The 27,181-nt window shown below is 41.6% G+C and overlaps 1 protein-coding gene across 5 annotated transcripts in view; it reads left to right on the top strand.

The window, feature by feature from the left end:
- opn4xa (opsin 4xa) overlaps positions 1-27,181 on the top strand; it is a 75,305-nt gene that overhangs the window by 35,727 nt on the left and 12,397 nt on the right. For 2 of the 5 annotated variants that reach the window (XM_061875716.1, XM_061875717.1), the window contains 4 exons: positions 1,156-1,317; positions 2,568-2,675; positions 2,768-2,948; positions 7,867-7,979. In XM_061875716.1, coding sequence (XP_061731700.1) covers positions 1,156-1,317; positions 2,568-2,675; positions 2,768-2,948; positions 7,867-7,979 — 564 coding nt within the window. Of the gene's footprint in view, positions 1-1,155; positions 1,318-2,567; positions 2,676-2,767; positions 2,949-7,866; positions 7,980-8,085; positions 9,969-27,181 lie in introns of those variants that run through there. The other 3 variants (XM_061875719.1, XM_061875720.1, XM_061875718.1) reach the window with 3 other exon arrangements.

Raw genomic sequence — 27,181 nt, 5'->3', positions numbered from 1 at the left:
TTCAATCACCTGTATTATTTAAACCGAATGTTGCAAGGAAGTCAGCCTGGCGATTTTAACTCTGTTCACTTCATTAACAGAGTTAAAATCACGGTTTAGGTCGGTTTGGTAGAGTGGCTGTGCCAGCAACTTGAGGGTTGCAGGTTCGATTCCCGCTTCCGCCATCCTAGTCACTGCCGTTGTGTCCTTGGGCAAGACACTGTACCCACCTGCTTCCAGTGCCACCCACACTGGTTTGAATGTAACTTAGATATTGGGTTTCACTATGTAAAGCGCTTTGAGTCACTGAAGAAAAAGCGCTATGTAAATATAATTCACTTCACTTCATGCCATGCTACCTCTGCTACTCATACTGTCCATAGATTTGCTTCTCGCCGTGCCACGTAAGTTTTTGTTTTTTTATGTCAATTATCGAGTTTTGTTTCATGTCCATAACTTTAGCCTAAGTGCTAGTTTATTGTTTTCAAAGCCAAGTTTGTTCTTCCGCCTTGTGTGCGCCTTTTATTAGTGTTAAAATAAATGATGTCTTTACCTTCACGCCTTGCCCGCTCCAACTTTGCTTTGCCTTCTGGGAAAACAAACCCCAAGGTCCACGAGTTGACAATCTCAGGCTCAGACAAGCCGGCGGCGTTCCTGGATGTTGTTGATAAATGGCTTTTGCTTTGCATAGTAGAGCTTTAACTTGCACTTACAGATGTAGCGACGAACTGTATTTAGTGACAGTGGTTTTTTGAAGTGTTCCTGAGCCCATGTGGTGATATCAGTTAGAGATTGATGTCGGTTTTTGATACAGTGCCGTCTGAGGGATCAAAGGTCACGGTCATTCAATGTTGGTTTTCGGTTTCCATTCCTCGACTTTATCAGTATTTATTGCCACCTTTCCCAACTTCTTTGTCACATGTAGCTGGCATCAAATTCTAAAGTTAATGATTATTTGAAAAAAAATATGTTTATGAGTTTGAACATCAAATATGTTGTCTTTGTAGCATATTCAACTGAATATGGGTTGAAAATGATTTGCAAATCATTGTATTCCGTTTATATTTACATCGAACACAATTTCCCAACTCATATGGAAACGGGGTTTGTATATCAGTATTTATTTACACTGCACATACCCAACAAATCAAGCACTTTCTCTCTATGTCCCGACAGGGAAGTGGAGAAGTTGGGCTCTCAGGTGAGGAAGACCACCCTGATTCAGCAGCAGACCATCAGGACGGAGTGGAAGCTGGCGAAGATCGCCTTTGTGGTGATCATCGTGTTTGTGCTCTCCTGGTCACCCTATGCATGCGTCACCCTCATTGCCTGGGCTGGGTAAATATGATGCAGGTTCTTCTCAAACACTGACATAAAAACTACTTTAATTGTAGAAGTGGAAACCCTGCCTACACTCTAGACAGGGATCCTTGAAGGTCCATAGGAGTTTGCCCGACCAGTCTACATGTGCTTTGTGGACTTGGAGAAGGCATTCGACCGTGTCCCTCGGGAAGTCCTGTGGGGAGTGCTCAGAGAGTATGGGGTATCGGACTGTCTTATTGTGGCGGTCCGTTCCCTGTACGATCAGTGCCAGAGCTTGGTCCGCATTGCCGGCAGTAAGTCGGACACATTTCCAGTGAGGGTTGAACTCCGCCAAGGCTGTCCTTTGTCACCGATTCTGTTCAGAACTTTTATGGACAGAATTTCTAGGCGCGGTCAAGGCGTGGAGGGGTTCCGGTTTGGTGGCCACGGGATTAGGTCTCTGCTTTTTGCAGACGATGTGGTCCTGATGGCTTCATCTGGCCAAGATCTTCAGCTCTCACTGGATCGGTTTGCAGCCGAGTGTGAAGCGACTGGGATGAGAATCAGCACCTCCAAGTCCGAGTCCATGGTTCTCGCCCGGAAAAGGGTGGAGTGCCATCTCCGGGTTGGGGAGGAGACCCTGCCCCAAGTGGAGGAGTTCAAGTAACCTCGGAGTCTTGTTCACGAGTGAGGGAAGAGTGGATAGTGAGATCGACAGGCAGTAATGCGGACGCTGTATGGATCTGTTGTGGCGAAGAAGGAGCTGAGCCGGAAGGCAAAGCTCTCAATTTACCGGTCGATCTACGTTCCCATCCTCACCAATGGTCATGAGCTTTGGGTTATGACCGAAAGGACAAGATCACGGGTACAATGAGTTTCCTCCACCGGATCGCGGGTCTCTCACTTAGGGTGAGAAGCTCTGCCATCCGGGAGGAACTCAAAGGAAAGCCGCTGCTCCTCCACATCGACAGGAGCCAGATGAGGTGGTTCGGGCATCTGGTTAGGATGCCACCCGAATCCCTCCCTAGGGAGGTGTTTCGGGCACGTCCGACCGGTAGGAAGCCACGGGTAGACCTAGGACACGTTGGGAAGATTGTCTCCCGCCTGGCCTGGAAACGCCTCAGGATTTCCCGGGAAGAGCTGGACGAAGTGGCTGGGGAGAGGAAAGTCTGGGCTTCCCTGCTTAGGCCGTTGCCCCCGCGACCCGATCTTGGATAAGCGGAAGAAGATGGATGGATGGTGGCAAACGTGTATATGAAAGGATGTCACATGCATATACTTTTCAGATACGCCAGTGTCCTGAACCCCTACTCCAAAGCCGTGCCCGCCGTCATAGCCAAGGCCTCGGCCATCTACAACCCTTTCATCTACGCCATCATCCACTCCAAATACAGGTGAAAGCACGATAATCAGCCCTTAATGGTAATGAGACCTGGAAACAGATTACAGGACCTTTTTGTCCTGAGTCATCACTTTGCTTCAACAGGGACACCCTGGCTGCGAAAGTGCCGTGTCTGCACTTCCTTGCCCAGGCTAGCCCACGGCGGGACTTCATGTCGGTGTCGCATAGCCAGTCCTCCTTCAGAGACTCAACACTCAGCCGGCAGTCGTCCCTGTCCAAAAACAAGTTTTTCCAGGTTTCTTCCTCAGTATCCACAATAGACACTGTGAGTAAAGTGTTGACAAGGCTTTGCAGACCAAAGATCATTTGACTGAGAATGACTTCAAAAGGGGCGGTATGGCTCGGTTGGTAGAGCGGCCGTGCCAGCAACTTGAGGGTTGCAGGTTCGATCCCCGCTTCCGCCTTCCTAGTCAATGCCGTTGTTTATTAGTTTATTAGTTTATTAAGGATCCCCATTAGTCTACACCGCAGTGGAGACTATTCTTCCTGGGGTCCAGGCAAAAAACATCACACAACCACAGAACAAACGATTAAAATGCAGTACAACATGATCCAATAATAGTGAATTATATGTATGTAGCGCTTTTCTCGAGTGACTCAAAGCGCTTTACATAGTGAAACCCAATATCTAAGTTACATTTAAACCAGTGTGGGTGGCACTGGGAGCAGGTGAGTAAAATGTCTTGCCCAAGGACACAACGGCAGTGACTAGGATGGCGGAAGCGGGAATCGAACCTGCAACCCTCGAGTTGCTGGCAGGGCCACTCTACCAACCGAGCTATGCCATAATATGTCATAATACAAAAATAGCAACAACAAAGAACCAAAAAATACTAATAAATGTTGTTACATAATAATTTTCATACCAAAGATAAAAATAGCAATATAAAAATAGATATACTGTATACATTTTTGCAAAAATAAAACAAAGAACCAATGGCCTAAAATATACACATTAGTGTACCAAAGACAAACAATAAGTCACAAAAAAGTATCATCCATCCATTTTCTGCTGCTTATCCCATAATCAATAAAATACTCAATAGTCAATAAAAACAGTCATGACATTAGGTACAATCTAAAATAATCTCTTTACGCAATACTTCTCCTTTTAGTTTATTCTTAAAGCCCACTATGCTGGTGATTGATAGCAGATATTGTGGAAGTTGTGTCCTTGGGCAAGACACTTTACCCACCTGCTCCCAGTGCCACCCACACTGGTTTAAATGTAACTTAGATATTGGGTGTCACTATGTAAAGCGCTTTGAGTCACTTGAGAAAAGCGCTATATAAATATAATTCACTTCACTCATTTAGTCACTTAGGAACTGGGCTTTCCTATAGAATATAAAATATGAAATAATAAAATCCCAGGGATGTGTAAAACATTAGCCCTAATAGGCTGAAGGCAACCTCCTGATGGCATTTTTCAACTCCTCCAGATGGCAGTAACCGCAATAATTAATGTTATGTAATTAAGAGCAAACAGCAACTTCACGGTGGCAGAGGGGTTAGTGCGTCTGCCTCACAATACGAAGGTCCTGCAGTCCTGGGTTCAAATCCAGGCTCGGGATCTTTCTGTGTGGAGTTTGCATGTTCTCCCCGTGAATGCGTGGGTTCCCTCCGGGTACTCCGGCTTCCTCCCACTTCCAAAGACATGCACCTGGGGATAGGTTGATTGGCAACACTAAATTGGCCCTAGTGTGTGAATGTGAGTGTGAATGTTGTCTGTCTATCTGTGTTGGCCCTGCGATGAGGTGGCGACTTGTCCAGGGTGTACCCCGCCTTCCGCCCGATTGTAGCTGAGATAGGCGCCAGCGCCCCCCGCGACCCCAAAAGGGAATAAGCGGTAGAAAATGGATGGATGGAGAGAATTACAAACCCTGTTTCCATATGAGTTGGGAAATTGTGTTAGATGTAAATATAAACAGAATACAATAATTTGCAAAACATTTTCAACCCATATTCAGTTGAATATGCTACAAAGACAACATATTTGGTGTTCAAACTGATAAACATTTTTTTGTTGCAAATAATCATTAACTTTAGAATTTGATGCCAGCAACACATGACAAAGAAGTTGGGAAAGGTGGCAATAAATACTGATAAAGTTGAGGGATGCTCATTAAACACTTATTTTGGAACATCCCACAGGTGTGCAGGCTAATTGGGAACAGGTGGGTGTAATAATTGGGTTTAAAAACAGCTTCCCAAAAAATGCTCAGTCTTTCACAAGAAAGGATGGGGCGAGGTACACCCCTTTGTCCACAACTGTGTGAGCAAATAGTCAAAGAGTTTAAGAACGTTTCTCAAAGTGCAATTCCAATAAATTTAAGGATTTCAACATCTACGGTCCATAATATCATCAAAAGGTTCAGAGAATATGGAGAAATCACTCCACGTAAGCGGCATGGCCGGAAACCAACATTGAATGACCGTGAGCTTCGATCCCTCAGACAGCACTGTATAAAAACCAACATCAATATCTAAAGGATATCACCACATGGGCTCAGGAACACTTCAGAAAACCACTGTCACTGAATACAGTTTGTCTCTACATCTGTAAGTGTAAGTTAAAGCTCTACTATGCAAAACGAAAGCCATTTATCAACAACATCCAGAATCGCTGCCGGCTTCTCTGGGCCCGAGATCATCTAAAATGGACTGATGCAAAGGGGAAAAGTGTTCTGCTGTTCCACTTTCAAAGCTTCAACAATTAGTTTCCTCAGTTCCCAAACGTTTATTGGGTGTTGTTCAAAGGAAAGGTGATGTAACACAGTGGTGAACATGCCCTTTCCCAACTACTTTGGCGTTTGTTGCAGCCATGAAATTCCAAGTTAATTATTATTTGCAAAAAATAAAGTTTATGAGTTTGAACATCAAATATGTTGTCCTTGTAGTATATTCAACTGAATATGGGTTGAAAAGGATTTGCAAATCATTGTATTCTGTTTTTATTTACATCTAACACAATTTCCCAACTCATATGAAAACGGGGTTTGTAAATGATTTAAAAAAATTGAGATGTAGGCATGGCCAGTCTATTGTACATTTTGGGATCTGAACAGAGGATGTCGTTGTGGCTTGTGCAGCCCTTTGAGACACTCGTGATTTAGGGCTATATAAATAAACATGGATTGATTGATTGATTGAGGCCAATATGGGCTAAGCGAAGCTAATTGAACAAAACATCAACATTTTAGTTTTGTGTTATCAGAGACAAATATTAATAATAATATCTAATAAATTGATTATTACAATACATTTGATTGTAGTTTTAGTATATGCAGAGGGCCAATTTTCAAAAAAGCGCCACACTTAAAACACCAGTGCTATAATTTGACATAATGGCAAAAATATTAAATTTTAGTGGTAAAATATTGTACTTTCAGCATGTCCCCTATGCTCTGTTTACTGTATGTATCAATTTGAACAATATTAAACACAGATTTTATTTAAGCCAAAAAAGAAAGATTATCTCCAAATATGCATATTTTTCTATGCTTACATTTGAGATTGTCATCTTTTTTGGTCCATTTGATTTATTTTAGTTTTTTTTATTTAAGTGTGTTTGAATGTTGTCTGTCTATCTGTGTTGGCCCTGTGATGAGGCGGTGACTTGTCCAAGGTGTAAGCCACCTTCCACACGAATGCAGCTGAGATAGGCTCCCGCCCCCCGCAACCCCAAAAGGGACAAGCGGTAGAAAATGGATGGATGGATGATATTCAGGAGTAGCTTTTATCTTGAATCACCACTGCTGTTATTTTGCATTTTCGGGAAGTGACTTTTTTTTCAGGCTTCTGATTGGCTAAAAACTATCCAGGGTCAAATGGGACAAAAATTGAATGAATAAATGTATCTTTGAGTGATAACTTAAATGTGTCATTATTTAATCAAAATCGGTAATAAATTCGACCCCGAAAGGGACAAGTGGTAGAAAAAAGGATGGATTAAGTTCACAAATGTGTTATGAATAATTTATTTAATGTATTTATTGTACAAAATTACATTAAATTATTTATTCATTTGATTATTATTGTTTTTATTATTTCAAAATATAATTATTTAATTAATTATTTCACCATTTAATTATTAATGATTTATTTAACTCTTACACAATTTAATTAATTAGAATTAACCAAATATTTTATTTTCATTTCAAATTTTGTCCCATTTGACCTTCAATAGAAAACAAGTCCAAGGTTTAAAACAGACCTGGGCAAATTTAGGCCAGGGGGCCAAATGCGGAACGTTAAGCTTTTCAATCTGGCCCACCGGACATTCCCAAATATATATTTTTTATAGATCTTTAAGATGGAAACTGTAGCTGCCATTATGATTTTCTAATGACTGTAAGTCTTGAACTGTACAAAGTATTTCAATGGTTGGAATCTGCGCTTTTGCATGATATACCAGTTACTATGGTAATCCATTTAGTTACTATGGTAATCTAATTAGTTACTATGGTCATCTAAGTCACAGCAGCTCAGACGAGGCACCAAGCAGTGTGGGCTGGAAGCGTTTCCACAGACGCGGAAGGAGATTTTCACAACAAAGTTCTAAAGCTTAGTGATATGTCAGATATATCAGATTGTAGGCGGGTTTATTTTGTAGCCTTCGCGTTCATATTTCACTGTTTGTTGCATTTTTGTTGCGTTTCACTTGATTGTAAAATGTCGATGGAAAGGGTGTGTCACGTTCATATTTTGTCGATATTCAGTGTTTTATCGTTCATAGAACATTTTAAAATTGCTATGTCTTGGTTTGTTTGGTTTTTGGATTTTGTCAGTTCCTGTTTTTTCACACCCTGTTTTGTTTCCATGACAACCCATTAGTGTTCACCTGTCCTCATGTCACGCACCTGATTCATTTGGACCCACGCACCTGTTTTTAATCACGTCAACTCTATTTAAGCCTGTAGTTGCCAGGCAGTCAGCCTGGCGACATCACATTAATGCTCTGCACTCTTGACACTTTATGCATTCTGTCCAGGTCATAGTTCATTCAGTGTTTTATCGTTTTTTAGCATTCAATCTGACATTATTGTGAGGTTTTGTATTACTGTTCCTAAAAATAGATATACCGGCCCCCCAGGCATATTTTTTTTCTCTAAATGTGGCCCTCAAGTAAAAGTAATTGCCTAGGTCTGGTTTAAAGTGACAGTACCTCCTGTGCCCTGCAGCAGGTTTGGAGCGACGTGGAGCTGGATCCAATGGACCAGAGCCGTTGTCTGAGGTCCAGCTATTCCCTCGGAGCCCTGAAGGAGACGGAACAGAGACCACGATGTCAAGACAGGTAAAGCAGATGCTAAACCTTCTGCAGACGTGCCAAATCTAGATGACAATCATGAAGCAAAAAGGATTATAATGATTGCAAATGTAGATTCTCACTGACATTCTAGACACCCGTTCTAGAGCTCTAAGCGCACAATCAAAATATGTGACTTGAGTCGGTCAACATGGTCATGCTCCAGGCCTGGGGGGAGGGAAGGCCAGCAGGAGCCCGAAGCCTGGAATGAAGATAAGCACCTGGCAGATCAAGAGGAGGATGGCTAAACATGAAGCAAAGATGGCGCCGGCTTAAGGACAGAGGAAAGGAAATGAGACCGTGATGTCGGGGGGGCCTCGCCCAGCCGGACTCTGTTGGGACAGAACTCCTCCTGGACTCCACCCCGGAGCTGCTGGACTGTGGAGTTTGTGCGGAAAACAAGGAGCAAAGAGAAGATGGAGTCTAAGTTAACTCTTGGGAGTCATCAAGTTGATTGTTGAATAGCATATCTCCTCAAATGGTGGCCTCCCCTCCTTAGACACTCTTCCCCAAAAAGCAAATAAACGCCACACCTCAAATACAAACCCCGTTTCCATATGAGTTGGGAAATTGTGTTAGATGTAAATATAAACGGAATACAATGACTTGCAAATCATTTTCAACCCATGTTCAATTGAATGCACTACAAAGACAACATTATTGATGTTCAAACTCATAAACTTTATTTTTTTTTTGCAAATAATAATTGACTTAGAATTTCATGGCTGCAACACGTGCCAAAGTAGTTGGGAAAGGGCATGTTCACCACTGTGTTACATCACCTTTTCTTTTAACAACACTCAATAAACGTTTGGGAACTGAGGAAACTAATCGTTGAAGCTTTGAAAGTGGAATTCTTTCCCATTCTTGTTTTATGTAGAGCTTCAGTCGTTCAACAGTCCGGGGTCTCCGCTGTCGTATTTTACGCTTCATAATGCGCCACACGTTTTCAGTGGGAGACAGGTCTGGAGTGCAGGCGGGCCAGGAAAGTACCCACACTCTTTTTTTACGAAGCCATGCTGTTGTAACACTTGTCTTGCTGAAATAAGCAGGGGTGTCCATGATAACGGTGCTTGGATGACAACATATGTTGGTCCAAAACCTGTATGTACCTTTCAGCATTAATGGTGCCTTCACAGATGTGTAAGTTACCCATGCCTTGGGCACTAATACACCCCCATACCATCACAGATGCTGGCTTTTGAACTTTGCAACTATAACAATCCGAATGTTTTTTTTCCTCTTTGTTCTGGAGGACACCACGTCCTCTGTTTCCAAATAATAATTCGAAATGTGGACTCGTTAGACCACAGAACACCTTTCCACTTTGCATCAGTTCATCTTAGGTGAACTCGGGCCCAGCCAAGCCGGCAGCGTTTCAGGATATTGTTGATAAATGGGTTTGGCTTTGCATAGTAGAGTTTTAACTTGCACTTACAGATGTAGCGACCAACTGTAGTTACTGACAGTGGTTTTATGAAGTGTTCCTGAGCCCATGTGGTGATATCCTTTACACACTGATGTCGGTTTTTTCATGCAGTACAGCCTGAGGGATCAAAAGTCCGTAATATCATCGCTTACGTGCAGTGATTTCTCCAGATTCTCTGAACTTTTTGATGATTCTACGGAGCGTAGAGGGTAAAATCCCTAAATTCCTTGCAATGGCTCGTTGAGAAATGTTGTTCTAAAACTGTTCGACGATTTGCTTACAAAGTGGTGACCCTCGCCCCATCCTTGTTTTTGAATTACTTAGCATTTCATGGAAGCTGTTTTTATACCCAATCATGACACCCACCTGTTCCCAATTAGCCTGCACACCTGTGGGATGTTCCATTTAAGTGTTTGATGAGCATTCCTCAACTTTATCAGTATTTATTGCCACCTTTCCCAGCATCTTTGTCACGTGTTGCTGGCATCAAATTCTAAAGTTAGTGATTATTTGCAAAAAAAAAAATGTTTATCACTTTGAACATCAAATATGTTGTCTTTGTAGCATATTCAACTGAATATGGGTTGAAAATGATTTGCAAATCATTGTATTCTGTTTATATTTACATCGAACACAATTTCCCAACTCATATGGAAACAGGGTTTGTAGATGCCCTTTTTCCTTCAGGAAAAACATCAGATGTTATTATGAACAACTTTGACTTTGACTGATACACTCCATGCAGTGCAGGCCTGGCATCTGTAAAGCAGAATTTCACGATTGACTATACTGCGTATAAATCAGGGGTGTCCAAAGTGCGGCCAGCAACCTCTTTTTTTTTTAACTGGCCCACATATCGGGCGGTTAAAACTAACTTTTGCATGGCACCTGCAAACCAAAATGGGGTCTTACGCTAAAGCCTTTTTTAATAATGCTGTCAAAAATAAGTTAACTCCTGCGATTAATCACAAAAAATGTGTCATGATCCGCATAGCGGATCATATTCTTTTTGGGTTTTTCTGGTCACTTGTGTTTTTCTGTTAGTGTTGGACTCCGTTTAGTAGAGATGCGCGGTTTGCGGTCTCATCCGCGGATAAACCGCGGGTCGGGCGGGTGACATGACGAAAAAATAGATTTTAATTAGATTCGGGCGGGTGGCGGTTGAACCATCCGTACATGTTTGAAATACATGGTTCTGGGATCGGTATCCTTTACCATTCAAAGAGCCATTTAAGACCCGTGTCACGAAGCGAAGAAGACAATAGGAGACGCTAATATTCTCTTGAATGACTGCCGGCCGTCACCCAGATAATAAGTATTAGGGCGTGCTGTGAAGCCATTGGCTTTGTCGCCTTCTACATCATGTTCGAACCGTCCGCAGCAACACGCACACGACTGCAAGGCATACTGGGTGACAGAGTACACAAATGGTTGTGATATAAACATCTTTAACTATCTTAGTAACATGCACCACGCTGTGAAGCCACACCAAACAAGATTGACAAACACATTTCAGGAGAACATCCTCCCAGTAACACAACATAAACACAACAAATACCCAGAATCCTTTGTATCCATGATTATTCCTAACTATTTTATATACTGGTTAGTGTTCCAGACACTCACCTGTTATCCAGGCACTAATCAGAGGGCTGTTTAGTCATCGTCCTGGCCTCACTCGGGCTTGCTTCCTACTGTGACGACCCGGGCGCATGGTGATGTGGGGCTCGTTCTCCCAGAAATGCAGACAGGCTTCGGACACAGCGTACAGGTAGGAAAAGTATTTATTAAGTAATAAATCAGACAGAACAAAGAAAAAATGTGCTGATAGCACTTAAGGAAACACACCAAATGGGCTAGCGTGGAAACTAGCAGGTATTAAGCAGGAATCAAACGTCGTCATCTGTAGCTTAAAGCAAATTGGGAAGCAAGACGGAGTGAGGCCAGGACAAAGACTAAACAGCCCTCTGATTAGTGCCCGGACAACAGGTGAGTGTCTGGAACACTAACCAGACGCAGCTGAGCGCAATCTGCAGTCATGGCAACAGAAACAAACTCAAAGGTGCATAAACAGGAACTAAACGGAGTCCAGCAGTAACAGAAAATCACAAGTGACCCGAAAAACCCAAACCGAATGTGATCCGTGTGGCGGATCATGAAAAAATGATCGCAAATAGGGCTGGGCGATATGGCCTTCTATTATTATTTGATATTTTTAGGCCATGTCACACGATACATGATATATATCGTGATATTTTTCATTATGAACACTTGATTCATATAATCACAACAGTATGATGATTCTATGTGTTTACTCTAAAACATTCTTGTTCATACTTTGTTAATATATGCTCATTTTAAACTTTCATGCAGAGAAGGAAATCACAACTAAGTCAATTCATGCAGAGAAGGAAATCACAACTAAGTCAATTGACCAAAACTGTATTTATTAAACAGTTACTAGGCAGTGGCAGATTTCCGAAACAGAAAGTGCAAGATTGTCCGAGACGTTTTAAAGCAGGGGTCGGGAACCTTTTTGGCTGAGAGAGCCATGAAAGCAAAATATTATAAAATGTATTTCCGAGAGAGCCATATAATAATTTTTAACACTGACTCATTTGTATACTCTAGCCTTTAAATAGACTCCCTTTTTAGACCAGTTGATCTGCTGTTTCTTTTCTTTTTCTTCTATGTCCCACTCTCCTTTGTGGAGGGGGTCCGGTCCGATCCGGTGGCCATGTACTGCTTGCCTGTGTATCGGCTGGGGACATCTCTTCGCTGCTGATCCGCCTCCGCTTGGGATGGTTTCCTGCTGGCTCCGCTGTGTAGTGGAGGGCATTCCAGAGTACTGGAGCCCGAACGGAAAACGCTCTATAGCCCGCAGACTTTTTTTGGGCTTTGGGAATCACTAACAAGCCGGAGTCCTTTGAACGCAGATTTCTTGCCGGGACATATGGTACAATACAATCGGCAAGATAGGATGGAGCTAGACCGTGTAGCTAGACCGTGTAGTATTTTAGACCGCCTCCGCTTGGGATGGTTTCCTGCTGGCTCCGCTGTGAACGGGACTCTCGCTGCTGTGTTGGATCCGCTTTGGACTGGACTCTCGCGACTGTGTTGAATCCATTGTGGATTGAACTTTCACAGTATCATGTTAGACCCGCTCGACATCCATTGCTTTCCTCCTCTCCAAGGTTCTCATAGTCATCATTGTCACCGACGTCCCACTGGGTCATTATTGTCACCGATGTCCCACTGGATGTGAGTTTTCCTTGCCCTTATGTGGGCCTACCGAGGATGTCGTGGTGGTTTGTGCAGCCCTTTGAGACACTAGTGATTTAGGGCTATATAAGTAAACATTGATTGATTGATTGATTGAATACAAATAAATGTGTTAATTTTTAAGTAAGACCAACATTTTAAGAATATAGTAAGTATCTTCTTTTTAATAACATTGTTATTCTGAAGCCAATGAATAAAATAGTTCTTACCATTAATGCGACTTCTTGAACAGGAATGGTAGAAAACCGATGGATGGATTAAAATGCATGAGAATGTTTTATATTTTTAACACTGTGATTACCAGCGGAATTATTCGTTACTTATCGCTGCGTTTTTCAACCACTGTGCCGCGAGATACAGTCTTATGTAATTTCACCTAATTGGGTTGATAATATTTTTTGCAAACCTGTAACTATAATACAAAAATGTGCTGTTATTGAGTGTCTGTGCTGTCTAGAGCTCGGCAGAGTAAGCGTGTAATACTCTTCCATATCAGTAGGTGGCAGCAGGTAGCTAATTGCTTTTGTAGATGTCGGGAACATGGTATGTCGTGATCACAATATGCGGGAGGCAGCATGTAGGTAAAAAGGTATCCAACCCTTAAACTAAAAATAAACAAAAGGCGAGTGCCGCTAAGAAAAGGCATTGAAGCAAAACAAAACTAAAACTGAACCGGCTGCAGAGTAAACAAGAACAGAATGCTGGACGACAGCAAAGACTTACAGTGTGCGGAGCAGACGGCGTCCACAAAGTACATCCGTACATGGCATGACAATCAACAATGTCCACACAAAGAAGAAGTGCATCCGCACAACTTAAATAGTCTCGATTGTAAAAACAAAGCAGGTGCGATGAATAGCATTCAAGGAGGACATGAAACTGCTATAGGAAAATACCAACAAAAGAAGAAAAGCCACCAAAATAGGAGCGCAAGTCACACAGGAAAACACCGAAAAAACTCAAAATAAGTTACGGCTTGACGGTACACCTACATAGAGACAAGAGCTATTGCGAGAACAATTTTTTTTGTCAATATCGACTACTGAGTTTAATTTTTTTTTATGTTTTCTGCTGGTGGTGTGCCTCAGAATTTTTTCAATGAAAAAAATGTGTTTTGGCTCAAAAAAGGTTGAAAAACACTGACTTATCGTGTTAAGCAATGGCAGCTAAGATTTATCTGAGAGCCAGATGCAGTCATCAAAGGAGCCACATCTGGCTCTAGAGCCATAGGTTCCCTACCCCTGTTTTAAGAGGACAAACATGGCACAAACCTCCCTAATTGTTATAAAGCACACTGTTTATATTAAACATGCTTCACTGATTCGAGTATTTGGCGAGCGCCGTTTTGTCCTACTAATTTTGGCGGTCCTTGAACTCACCCTAGTTTGTTTACATGCATAACTTTCTCCGACTTTCTAGGACGTGATTTATGCCACTTCTTTTTCTGTCTCATTTTGTCCACCAAGCCAGATGCAGTCATCAAAAGAGCCACATCTGGCTCTAGAGCCATAGGTTCCCTACCCCTGTTTTAAAGCAAGCTATGAGTGCACTTTTGTGCATGATGTCACTAAGATGACATATCAAAACTACACTGAATTAAAGTACACTTTTTGTACAGAACGCCACTACAATAGTTTAAAAAACAAATAAAGTGCACTTTTGTGCATGATGTCACTAAGATGACATATCAAAACTACACTGAATTAAAGTACACTTTTTGTACAGAACGCCACTACAATAGTTTAAAAAACAAAAAAAGTGCACTTTTTGTGCATGATGTCACACAAGATATTTCAATAACTGTCACATAAAAATGAGCTGCATATCGAATAGTATACGTCCTACGGTGTTGATGCGGGAATAGTTGCTTCGACATTTTGTTGGTGTGGCACCGAACTGAGATGTTGACATGCAGAGTTTGAAGCACGTTTCACTCTCTTGCGCAAAATGTTGAAAGAGCCATATTGGACCAAAAATACAAAAACAAATCTGTCTGGAGCCGCAAAAAATTAAAGCCATATTACATACTAGTGTGTCATGAGATATAAATTGAAGGAAACTAAATGAGCTCAAATATAGCTACAAATGAGGCATCGTAATGCAATATGTACATACAGCTAGCCTAAATAACATGTTAGCATCGATTAGCTTACAGTCATGCAGTGACCAAATATGTCTGATTAGCATTCCACATAAGTCAATAACATCAACAAACCTCACCTGTGTGCATTCATGCACAACGTTAAAAGTTTGGTGGACAAAATGAGAGAGAAAAAGAAGTGGCATAAATCACGTCTTAGAAAGTCGGAGAAAGTTATGCATGTAAACAAACTAGGGTGAGTTCAAGGACCGCCAAAATTAGTAGGACAAAACGGTGCTCGCCAAATACTCGAATCAGTGAAGCATTTTTAATATAAACAGTGTGCTTTATAGCAATTAGGGAGGTTTGTGTCATGTTTGTCCTCCTACAGAAACCAAACTAAAACAAAAAATATGTTTTTTCCCCTCATCATTTCCATTTTACATATACTTTTGAAAAAGCTCCAGAGAGCCACTAGGGTGGCGCTAAAGAGCCGCGGGTTGCCGACCCCTGCTCGAGCAGGTGACTTTTCAAATGATGATACAAATTAGCAGTGCTGCTACTTTTTGTAGAAACGCTTCTGCCTCATAAATGTTCAATATATTCTCGCTTCAAGTCAAACCACCGCCGGACGATGGACCCCGTGCTATTTTTTTATTGGGAATTAATTCTTCCTCCATTTGTTACCAGTTTCGCACCTTCTCTCTCTCGTATTACCAACAGCACCACACCGTTAGCATCACAGCTAATGTTACCATGTTACCGTAACAGCATGTGACGTACGTAAGAAGGTGCGCTTGTTTGAAGTCTCTGTGAGAAGGAGAGATAAGAAAGAGGGAGAAACACATGCAGTTTAATGCCAGCAGCTAAAAGCGACTGCGTGGGAACGTATACTCGAATATCACAATATAGTCATTTTCTATATCGCACAAAGACAAACCCGCGATATATTGGGTTTATCGATATATCGCCCAGCCCTAATCGCAATAATCATATGTACTCGACAGTGCATCTTAAAACACGGTCTGCTGAATGTACGGAATCATTTTGGTTGTGCTTACAGACCTCGAAGCTATTTTATTTGGTACATGATGAAATGATAAGTGTGTTACCAGTAGATGGCAGTCACACATAAGAGATATGTAGTGATTGCAGTATGACTCAAGGATACAACACCGACATTTTATATGTTTAATTGAAAAATATAGAACGTTACACACGGCGCTCCAAAAATCTATCCAAATGTTTTAGTACGACTTTTGTAAACTATGAAGCCACTGATTAATGCGAAGGGCTACACACTTAAATAAATTGCCAGAAATAGCCAATTTGCTCAATTTACCTTTAATAAATAAATCTATATATATATAAATATATATATATATTTTAAAAAAAAAGGGTATTTCTGTCCGTCATTACGTCGTACATTTTTTTTTCTGTTCATAACTTTTATGGACAGAATTTCTAGGCGCAGTCAAGGCGTTGAGGGGTTCCGGTTTGGTAACCGCAGGATTAGGTCTCTGCTTTTTGCAGATGATGTGGTCCTGATGGCTTCATCTGGCCGGGATCTTCAGCTCTCGCTGGATCGGTTCGCAGCCGAGTGTGAAGCGACCGGAATGAGAATCAGCACCTCCAAGTCCGAGTCCATGGTTCTCGCCCGGAAAAGGGTGGAGTGCCATCTCCGGGTTGGGGAGGAGACCCTGCCCCAAGTGGAGGAGTTCAAGTACCTAGGAGTCTTGTTCACGAGTGGGGGAAGAGTGGATCGTGAGATCGACAGGCGGATCGGTGCGGCGTCTTCAGTAATGCGGACATTGTACCGATCCGTGGTGGTGAAGAAGGAGCTGAGCCGGAAGGCAAAGCTCTCAATTTACCGGTCGATCTACGTTCCCATCCTCACCTATGGTCATGAGCTTTGGGTCATGACCGAAAAGATAAGATCACGGGTACATGCGGCCGAAATGAGTTTCCTCTGCCGTGTGGCGGGTCTCTCCCTTAGAGATAGGGTGAGAAGCTCTGCCTTCCGGGAGGAACTCAAAGTAAAGCCGCTGCTCCTCCACATGGAGAGGAGCCAGATGAGGTGGTTCGGGCATCTGGTCAGGATGCCACCCGAACGCCTCCCTAGGGAGGTGTTTAGGGCACGTCCAACCGGTAGGAGGCCACGGGGAAGACCCAGGACACGTTGGGAAGACTATGTCTCCCGGCTGGCCTGGGAACGCCTCGGGATCCCCCGGGAAGAGCTAGACAAAGTGGCTGGGGAGAGGGAAGTCTGGGTTTCCCTGCTTAGGCTGCTGCCCCCGCGACCCGACCTGGGATAAGCGGAAGATGATGGATGGATGGATTTTTTTTTCCTTTTACGGAAAAATTTTTGTAGAGAATAAATGATGAGAAAAACACTTAATTGAACAGTTTAAAAGAGGAGAAAACAGGGAAAAAAATGAAAATTAAATTTTGAAACATAGTTTATCTTCAATTTCAACTCTTTAAAATTCAAAATTCAACCGAAAAAAATGAAGAGAAAAACTAGCTAATTGGAATCGTTTTGAAAAAATTGAAAAAAGAATTTATGTAACATCATTAGAAATTTTTCCTGATTAAGATTAATTTTAGAATTTTGATGACATGTTTTAAATAGGTTAAAATCCAATCTGCACTTTGTTAGAATATATAACAACTTGGACCAAGCTATATTTCTAACAAAGACAAATAATTATTTCTTCTAGATTTTCCAGAACAAAAATTTTAAAAGAAATTCAAAAGACTTTGAAATAAGATTTAAATTTCATTCTACAGATGTTCTAGATTTGCCAGAATAATTTTCTTGTATTTTAATCATAAGTTTGAAGAAATATTTCACAAATATTTGTTGTCGAAAAAACAGAAACTAAAATGAAGAATTAAATTAAAATGTATTTATTATTCTTTACATTAAACAAAAATACTTGAACATTGATTTAAATTGTCAGGAAAGAAGAGGAAGGAATTTAAAAGGTAAAAAGGTATATGTGTCATTTTTAAGGTTGTATTTTTTCTCTAAAATGTCTTTCTGAAAGTTATAAGAAGCAAAGTAAAAAAATAAATGAATTTATTCAAACAAGTGAAGACCAAGTCTTTAAAATATTTTCTTGGATTTTCAAATTCTATTTGAGTTTTGTCTCTCTTGGAATTAAAAATGACGAGCAAAGCGAAACCAGCTTGCTAGTAAAATAAATATAATTTAAAAAATAGAGGCAGCTCACTGGTAAATGCTGCTATTTGAGCTATTTTTAGAACAGGCCAGCGGGCGACTCATCTGGTCCTTACGGGCTACCTGGTGCCCGTGGGCGCCGCGTTGGTGACCCCTGGTATAAAGTAAGACATATTATCTGGTGTTTTGTCTCGAAACATTATAAAAAAGCAACTTTTCTTATCTTCTGGTACCTGCTGATCTGTATTAGGGATCTGCATAAGTCCTGAAAAATTGCGTGTGTCCGCCTTTGTAGTCCGAGACGACACCGTTGTCGATAAGCTTCTTTTTTTCCCCCATCTTCTTTTTATGGGACATTCATCCTCCACTGTTGCCATTTCTTATATAAAGTAGTGTAAAGTTCTTACTTAAATCTGTCAGTAAACTCGCCATGGAAGCGCTAAAACATACCGGTGTGGTGAGTTTACATTATTCACCCAAGGAACTTTAGTTATTAGAGAGTTCCGGTCGGACGGTTTTTCACGGGACACATTTCCGGCCTTGTTGCACTAGTGAGCCACGGATGAGGAGATGCTGATCCGTTATTGATTGAAGTAAAGTCTGAGTGTCATTAAAACAGTTAGCTCCATCTTTTGACACTTCTTCCACTCCCGTCCTTGCACGCTACACCGCTACAACAAAGTTGACGGCCTAAGGTGAGCCACGTAAATAAGACCGCACACAAAACGGCACAATGTCAGAAAGTGGCTTGAAGATGGTCTGTAAAACATCATCTATGCAACATTTTGACCAAAGAACCACCATTACATAGAAGTGTTTTCCATTTAGACTAAAAAATAAAATAATATGACTCCTTTAATGCGCCCTATAATCCGGTACGCCTTTTGTATGAAAATAGACCTGACTAAACCCACTCTATCTTAATGCCGGTGCGCTCTATTGTCCGGAAAATACAATAATTGTGGACAGGTACACTTCAGTGGTCCGGTTAATGCATGTATCAGTGCAAAGATGAGGTGTGTTTGCTGGTAAATTTAAAACACACCCTGACTGGACATTAAACATAACCATTGCCACGTTTTGAGCGCGTTCAAGTACCCGAAAACATTTTTTTTTAAATATTCCTAAATGACAATAACGTGTCATTTGTGTCCAATCAATCAATCAATGTTTATTCATATAGCCCTAAATCACAAGTGTCTCAAAGGGCTGCACAAGCCACAACGACATCCACGGTACAGAGCCCATGTAAGGACAAGGAAAAACTCACCCCAGTGGGACGTCAATTTGAATGAAAATGAGAAACCTTGGAGAGGACCGCATATGTGGGCAACCCCCCCCCCCCAGGGGGGACCGAAAACAATATAATATTGAGGTCTTTTTAAATTAAGCAAGCGAGTAACAACCGGGGATTAATTAGGATTTATGCAAATTCAAAAGTGTGGTTAATCTGATTTAAAAAAAAAAATAATTTGACAGTGCTATTTTTTAATAAATCCCTGAATTGTGTCAGATTTCCTGTCAATCGAACACTGATACATTATTTTTTTCCTGTGCGTCCGGGACCCCTAAAATTATCTTATTTTTTTGCCAGAATACACAAGCTTGCACAATTTGCTACGTTTTTAAGAATATTACCATTTAGTTGCTAAAATAATAATAATGATAATGGTTGGGCTTGAGCATGCTAATAATAATATTAATAATAATAGACTTTATTTGTAAAAAGCACTTTACATTGAGCAAACAAACTCAAAGTGCTGCAGTGTATTAAAAATAAAAAAATAAAATACGGGTATTAAAAACACAATAAAATTAAATAAAATATAAAAACTATAACAGCCTAATAGCTAGAACTAGTATGCATATATCTATAAAAATGATTTATTTTTTTTAAAGGGGTTTTAAGCCTATTTTAAAAGCATCCACAGTCTGAGGTGCCCTCAGGTGGTCAGGGAGAGCGTTCCACAGACTGGGAGCAGCGGTCTGTTCCCGCTAAATAATAATGATAATGGTTGGGCTTGAGCATGCTAATAATAATAATAATAATAATAGACTTTTATTTGTAAAAAGCACTTTACATTGAGCAAACAACTTCAAAGTGCTGCAGTGTATTAAAAAATAAAAGAACAAATTAAAAAAAAATACCGGTATTAAAAATACAATAAAATAAAATAAAATATAAAAACTAGAACAGCCTAATAGCTAGAACGAGTATGCATATATCTATAAAAATTATTTTTTTTTAAAGGGGTTTTAAGCCTATTTTAAAAGCATCCACAGTCTGAGGTGCCCTCAGGTGGTCAGGGAGAGCGTTCCACAGACTGGGAGCAGAGGTCTGTTCCCGCTAAATGAATTACAATGTGAAAAATATCAAACAACCTTTTATACATGGACACCCCTGATATACAGAATATTATTGGATATTATTACAAAAAAAAAATGTTGATTGTTTCAACATTATACGATGTATTAGCCGCAGAATGGGCTACATCTGCAAAATCATCTGGTGTTTCTATTGTGTTCTTCTGAAACAAAAAAAAGACACCTTTTACTATGCGCAGTGCAACCACGATAATAAAGATATTGCAAAAATGAATACTGACTGTGTGTTACAAGAAGTTTGAGGTTTTGCTCCGGAATGCTGTGATAATTCATTAAATTCATGCTCATTGGCCCTGGGGTTAGAGCAGGGGTGCCCATTACGTCGATCGCGAGCTACCAGTCGACCGCGGGGGGTGTGTCAGTCGATCTCCAGCCAGGCTTTTAAAAAAAATAGACCTAAAAATGAGTGATCATCATTCTTCACCAAGACGTCACTTAAATGACATTCACGGTACCGGAGGGTCTTGTGAGATGACGCTGGCTGCTGCAAGATCATTATTATTCAAATTTGACCGAGAGGAAGGCGAGAAACACTTTTTATTTCAACAGACTCTCGCGCCGTACCTTCCGTCAAAACTCTAAAGGCCGACTGCACATTTCCTATCTTCACAATAAAAGCCCTGCTTCATGCTGCCTGCGCTAACTAAATACAGAGTCTCGGAAAACTGGCGTGCACAAGCGATCCTTCAGAAAGCTGGCGTGCACATCACTTGTGCACGCCAGCTTTCCGAGACTCTTATTTTGTTAGCGCAGGCAGCATGAAGCAGGGCTTTTATTGTGAAGATAGGAAATGTGCAGTCGGCCTTTAGAGTTTTGACGGAAGGGACGGCGCGAAAGTCTGTTGAAATAAAAAGTGTTTGTCGCCTTCCTCTCAGTCATTTTTTCATAATAATGAACTGGCAGCAGCCAGCGTCATCTCACAAGACCCTCGGGTGCCGTGAATGTCAATCAAGCAAGCTACAGAATTTGCCGCCAATGTTTTTCTCGTAAAGTGTATGGAAGCTGGATGAATTAGATGCCAAAAACCAACCACTTTCATGTGGAATTGTACAGAAAGGACAACTTTTTTTCTCCTCCATTTGAAAATGTGGGCGTTATCATCATTACTGTCTGATTCCAATCAATGCAAGTCATCAGAATCAGGTAATACACCAACTTATATTCTTGTCTTTGTGAAAGAAAGACATCTATATGTGTTACACATGCTTGTATTATCATTAAACACATTTAACTTGTTTACAAAAATGTCTCTTTCATAAATAAATAAATATAAATGATATATATAAATGAGGTAGATCCCCTCGAGTTGGTCAATTGAAAAGTAGCTTACCTGCAGAAAAAGTGTGGGCACCCCTGGGTTAGAGTGTCCGCCCTGGGATCGGTAGGTTGTGAGTTTAAACCCCGGCCGAGTCATACCAAAGACTATAAAAATGGGACCCATTGGCACTCAGCATCAAGGGTTGGAATTGGGGGTTAAAGGCCTACTGAAATGAGATTTTCTTATTCAAACGGGGATAGCAGGTCCATTCTATGTGTCATACTTGATCATTTCGCGATATTGCCATATTTTTGCTGAAAGGATTTAATAGAGAACATCAACGATAAAGTTCGCAACTTTTGGTCGCTAACAAAAAAGCCCTGCCTTTACCGTTGATGGCTCCTCACATGGTCACATTATTTTTAATGGGAGCCTCCAACAAAAAGAGATATTCGGACCGAGAAAACGACAATGTCTCCATTAATTTGAGCGAGGATGAAAGATTCGTGTTTGAGGATATTGATAGCGACAAAAAAAACGTGATTGCATTGGGACGGATTCAGATGTTTTTAGACACATTTACTGGGATAATTCTGGGAAATCCCTTATTTTTCTATTGTGTTGTTAGTGTTTTAGTGAGTTTAACAGTACCTGATAGTCGTAGGTGTGTGTCCACGGCTGTCTTGACGCCAGTGTCTCAGGGAAGTCGACGGCAGCTTTATGGACGGCGCAAGCTCAGCTGATCTCCGGTAAGGAGTGACTTTTTAACACAATTTTCTCACCGAAACCTGCCGGTTGACATTCCGTCTTGATCCATGTTCGCTCGACCGCGCTCTGATCCATAGTAACGTTTCACTTCCGGGAATTTTAGACAAGGAATCACCGTGTGTTTGTGTGGCTAAAGGCTAAAGCTTCCCATCTCCATCTTTCTACTTTGACTTCTCCAATTCTAATTGAACAAATTGCAAAAGATTCAGCAACACAGAGATCCAAAATACTGTGTAATTATGCGATTAACGCAGACGACTTTTAGCTGTGTGTGTGTGTGCAGCGCTCATATTTCCTAACAGTCCGTGACGTCACGCGTACACGTCATCATTACGCAAAGTTTTCAAGAAGAAACTCCCGGGGAATTTAAAATTGTAATTTAGTAAACTAAAAAGGCCGTATTGGCAGATGTTGCAATGTTAATATTTCATCATTGATATATAAACTATCAGACTACGCGGTCGGTAGTAGTGGATTTCAGAAGGCCTTTAAATCACCAAAAAATGATTCCTGAACGCAGCCACTGTTGCTGCTCACTGCTCCCCTCACCTGGAACAAATGCAGAGAGTAATTTAACTTCAAGCAGCACGTGACGTACAGTTTCTATTTCCATACATTGTGAAGATGCTACTTTCCATTTGTTTTTGTTAATTACAAACCCCGTTTCCATATGAGTTGGGAAGTTGTCCATCCATTTCCTACCGCTTATTCCCTTTTGGGGTCGCGGGGGGCGCTGGGGCCTATCTCAGCTACAATCGGGCGGAAGGCGGGGTACACCCTGGACAAGTCGCCTCCTCATCGCAGGGCCAACACAGAGAGACAGACAACATTCACATTCACATTCACACACTAGGGCCAATTTAGTGTTGCCAATCAACCTATCCCCAGGTGCATGTCTTTGGAAGTGGGAGGAAGCCGGAGTACCCGGAGGGAACCCACGCATTCACGGGGAGAACATGCAAACTCCACACAGAAAGATCCCAGGACTGCAGGAACTTCGTATTGTGAGGCAGACGCACTAACCCCTCTGCCACCGTGAAGCCCGTTGGGAAGTTGTGTTAGATGTAAATATGAACGGAATACAATGATTTGCAAATCCTTTTCAACCCATATTCAGTTGAATATGCTACAAAGACAAGATATTTGTTATTAAAACTAATAAACTTTATTTTTTTTTGCAATTAATAATTAACTTAGAATTTCATGGCTGCAACACGTGCCAAAGTAGTTGGGAAAGGGCATGTTCACCACTGTGTTACATCACCTTTTCTTTGAACAACACTCAATGAATGTTTGGGAACTGAGGGCCATGAGTGCCATGCCACTTACGTGGAGTGATTTCTCCAAATTCTCTGAACCTTTTGATGATATTATATATATAGGGATGGCGTGGCGCAGTGGAAGAGTGGCCGTGCGCAACCCGAGGGTCCCTGGTTCAATCCCCACGTAGTACCAACCTCGTCACGTCAGTTGTGTCCTGAGCAAGACACTTCACCCTTGCTCTTGATGGGTGCTGGTTAGCGCCTTGCATGGCAGCTCCCTCCATCAGTATGTGAATGTGTGTGAATGGGTAAATGTGGAAGTAGTGTCAAAGCGCTTTGAGTACCTTGAAGGTAGAAAAGCGCTATACAAGTACAACCCATTTATTTATTTATCATTATGGAGCGTAGATGTTGAAATCCCAAAATTTCTTGCAATTGCACTTTGAGAAACGTTGTTCTTAAACTGTTTGACTATTTGCTCACGCAGTTGTGGAGAAAGGGGTGTACCTCGCCCCATCCTTTCCTGTGAAAGACTGAGCATTTTTTGGGAAGCTGTTTTTAAACCCAATTATTACACCCACCTGTTCCCAATTAGCCTGCACACCTGTGGGATGTTCCAAATAAGTGTTTGATGAGCATTCCTCAACTTTATCAGTATTTATTGCCACCTTTCCCAACTTCTTTGTCACGTGATGCCTGATTATTTGCAAAAAATAAAATGTTTATGAGTTTGAACATCAAATATGTTGTCTTTTGAGCATATTCAACTGAATATGGGTTGAAAATGATTTGCAAATCATTGTATTCTGTTTATATTTACATCTAACACAATTTCCCAACTCATATGGAAACGGAGTTTCTAAATTACACACTACTATGCTCCATTTACAGTCATAATCGGTACGTTCGCATTGTGTTTGTGTGAACTGGAACAGCGAGGCTGAGATGGGATGCGCACTCGTGGGAAGGAGATTAGGAGATAATGTGGCTTTTCTGAGCGTATGACTCCATTAGAAATTATTTTCTTACGATCACGCACTGCACGGCAGAAAAGTCGTTATCTATCAGCAACGTATACAGTTGTCTTGAACAATGTTGTGTGTGTGTGTGACCCCCAGCCCCCCCCCCCCCCCCCACCCCCCCCCCCCCTCCCACTGTCTGCTTATGTAAAGATGATCAAATGGTACGTGCTCAAGCTTTATGTAAAGAATGAGTACACATCAGTAGGTTTGCACTGGGGGAATTTTTCCTGCTGGGCTTCCCATCTATTTATTACCATATATTGACATATGCTCGCATGCAGCTGAAGAGCAGCTGACCTGCAGCCAAAGGCAAGCGTTTCACATATAGTGCTTTACTGTCGTCTATAACTATGGGACTAGAGCAGGCCCGGGCAAAATTGTCATGATCCACGACTTGGATCATGTCATATTCTGGTTTTGGTTCTGTTTTGTATCTCGTCTCGTTATGTCAATCCCTTAGTTCCTGGTGGCACTTCCTGTTTTGTTCCGTTTCTATAGTTACCCATTTGTGTCACCTGTCTTGTTTTTTCCACACGCACCTGATTAAGCCTGCTCGTGCTCGGACTCTTATTTGCTTCCATGCAACAGGTGACATCGCTCTTCCCGCATTGTGGTAATTCCTTTTTTTTGTACTTTAGCTTCCACGCTATTCTGTTGTTTGTCCCTAGCTCATGCTAGCGCTTTCTGTTGGTTTTGTTTGTAGTGCCTTCGTGCAAGTGTTTTTGTTCCTAGTCTGTTTTTTGTAGTTAGAAATAAATCATCATTCCTACCATCACGCTGTGTCCTCCCTCCACCCTCCCTTCATGTTTGGATTTTTTTATTGTGTGGGGGGTTCGTGATAGAATTTTTGGGACATCTGGGATCTGTCCCTTAGGGGGGGCTCATGTCATGATCCACGACTTGGATCATTTCATATTCTGGTTTTGGTTCTGTTTTGTATCTCGTCTCGTTATGTGACTCCCTTAGTTCCCGGTGGCACTTCCTGTTTTGTTCCGTTTCTATAGTTACCCATTTGTGTCACCTGTCTTGTTTTTCACACGCACTTGATTGTTGATTATCCCTTCTATTTAAGCCCGCCTTTGTTTGCCACTCGTGTTCGGACTCTTGCTTCCATGCAACAGGTGACATCGCTCTTCCCGCATTGTGGTAATTCCTTTTTTTTGTACTTCAGCTTCCACGCTATTCTGTTGTTTGTCCCTAGCTCATGCTAGCGCTTTCTGTTGGTTTTGTTTGTAGTGCCTTCGTGCAAGTGTTTTTGTTCCTAGTCTGGTTTTTGTAGTTAGAAATAAATCATCATTCCTACCATCACGCTGTGTCCTCCCTCCACCCTCCCTTCATGTTTGGATTTTTTTATTGTGTGGGGGGTTCATGATAGAATTTTTGGGACATCTGGGATCTGTCCCTTAGGGGGGGCTCATGTCATGATCCACGACTTGGATCATGTCATATTCTGGTTTTGGTTCTGTTTTGTATCTCGTCTCGTTATGTGACTCCCTTAGTTCCCGGTGGCACTTCCTGTTTTGTTCCGTTTCTATAGTTACCCATTTGTGTCACCTGTCTTGTTTTTCACACGCACTTGATTGTTGATTATCCCTTCTATTTAAGCCCGCCTTTGTTTGCCACTCGTGTTCAGACTCTTGCTTCCATGCAACAGGTGACATCGCTCTTCCCGCATTGTGGTAATTCCTTTTTTTTGTACTTTAGCTTCCACGCTATTTTTTTGTTTGTCCCTAGCTCATGCTAGCGCTTTCTGTTGGTTTTGTTTGTAGTTCCTTCGTGCAAGTGTTTTTGTTCCTAGTCTGGTTTTTGTAGTTAGAAATAAATCATCATTCCTACCATCACGCTGTGTCCTCCCTCCACCCTCCCTTCATGTTTGGATTTTTTTATTGTGTGGGGGCTTCATGATAGAATTTTTGGGACATCTGGGATCTGTCCCTTAGGGGGGGCTCATGTCATGATCCACGACTTGGATCATGTCGTATTCTGGTTTTGGTTCTGTTTTGTATCTCGTCTTGTTATGTGACTCCCTTAATTCCCGGTGGCACTTCCTGTTTTGTTCCGTTTCTATAGTTACCCATTTGTGTCACCTGTCTTGTTTTTCACACGCACTTGATTGTTGATTATCCCTTCTATTTAAGCCCGCCTTTGTTTGCCACTCGTGTTCGGACTCTTGCTTCCATGCAACAGGTGACATCGCTCTTCCCGCATTGTGATAGTTCCCTTTTTTTGTACTTTAGCTTCCACGCTATTCTGTTGTTTGTCCCTAGCTCATGCTAGCGCTTTCTGTTGGTTTTGTTTGTAGTGCCTTCGTGCAAGTGTTTTTGTTCCTAGTCTGGTTTTTGTAGTTAGAAATAAATCATCATTCCTACCATCACGCTGTGTCCTCCCTCCACCCTCCCTTCATGTTTGGATTTTTTTATTGTGTGGGGGGTTCATGATAGAATTTTTGGGACATCTGGGATCTGTCCCTTAGGGGGGGCTCATGTCATGATCCACGACTTGGATCATGTCATATTCTGG

Source organism: Nerophis ophidion, linkage group LG17, assembly GCF_033978795.1.
Source record: "Nerophis ophidion isolate RoL-2023_Sa linkage group LG17, RoL_Noph_v1.0, whole genome shotgun sequence".
In the NCBI taxonomy this organism is placed as follows: domain Eukaryota; kingdom Metazoa; phylum Chordata; class Actinopteri; order Syngnathiformes; family Syngnathidae; genus Nerophis; species Nerophis ophidion.
This window is presented reverse-complemented; position numbering and strand designations above follow the sequence as displayed.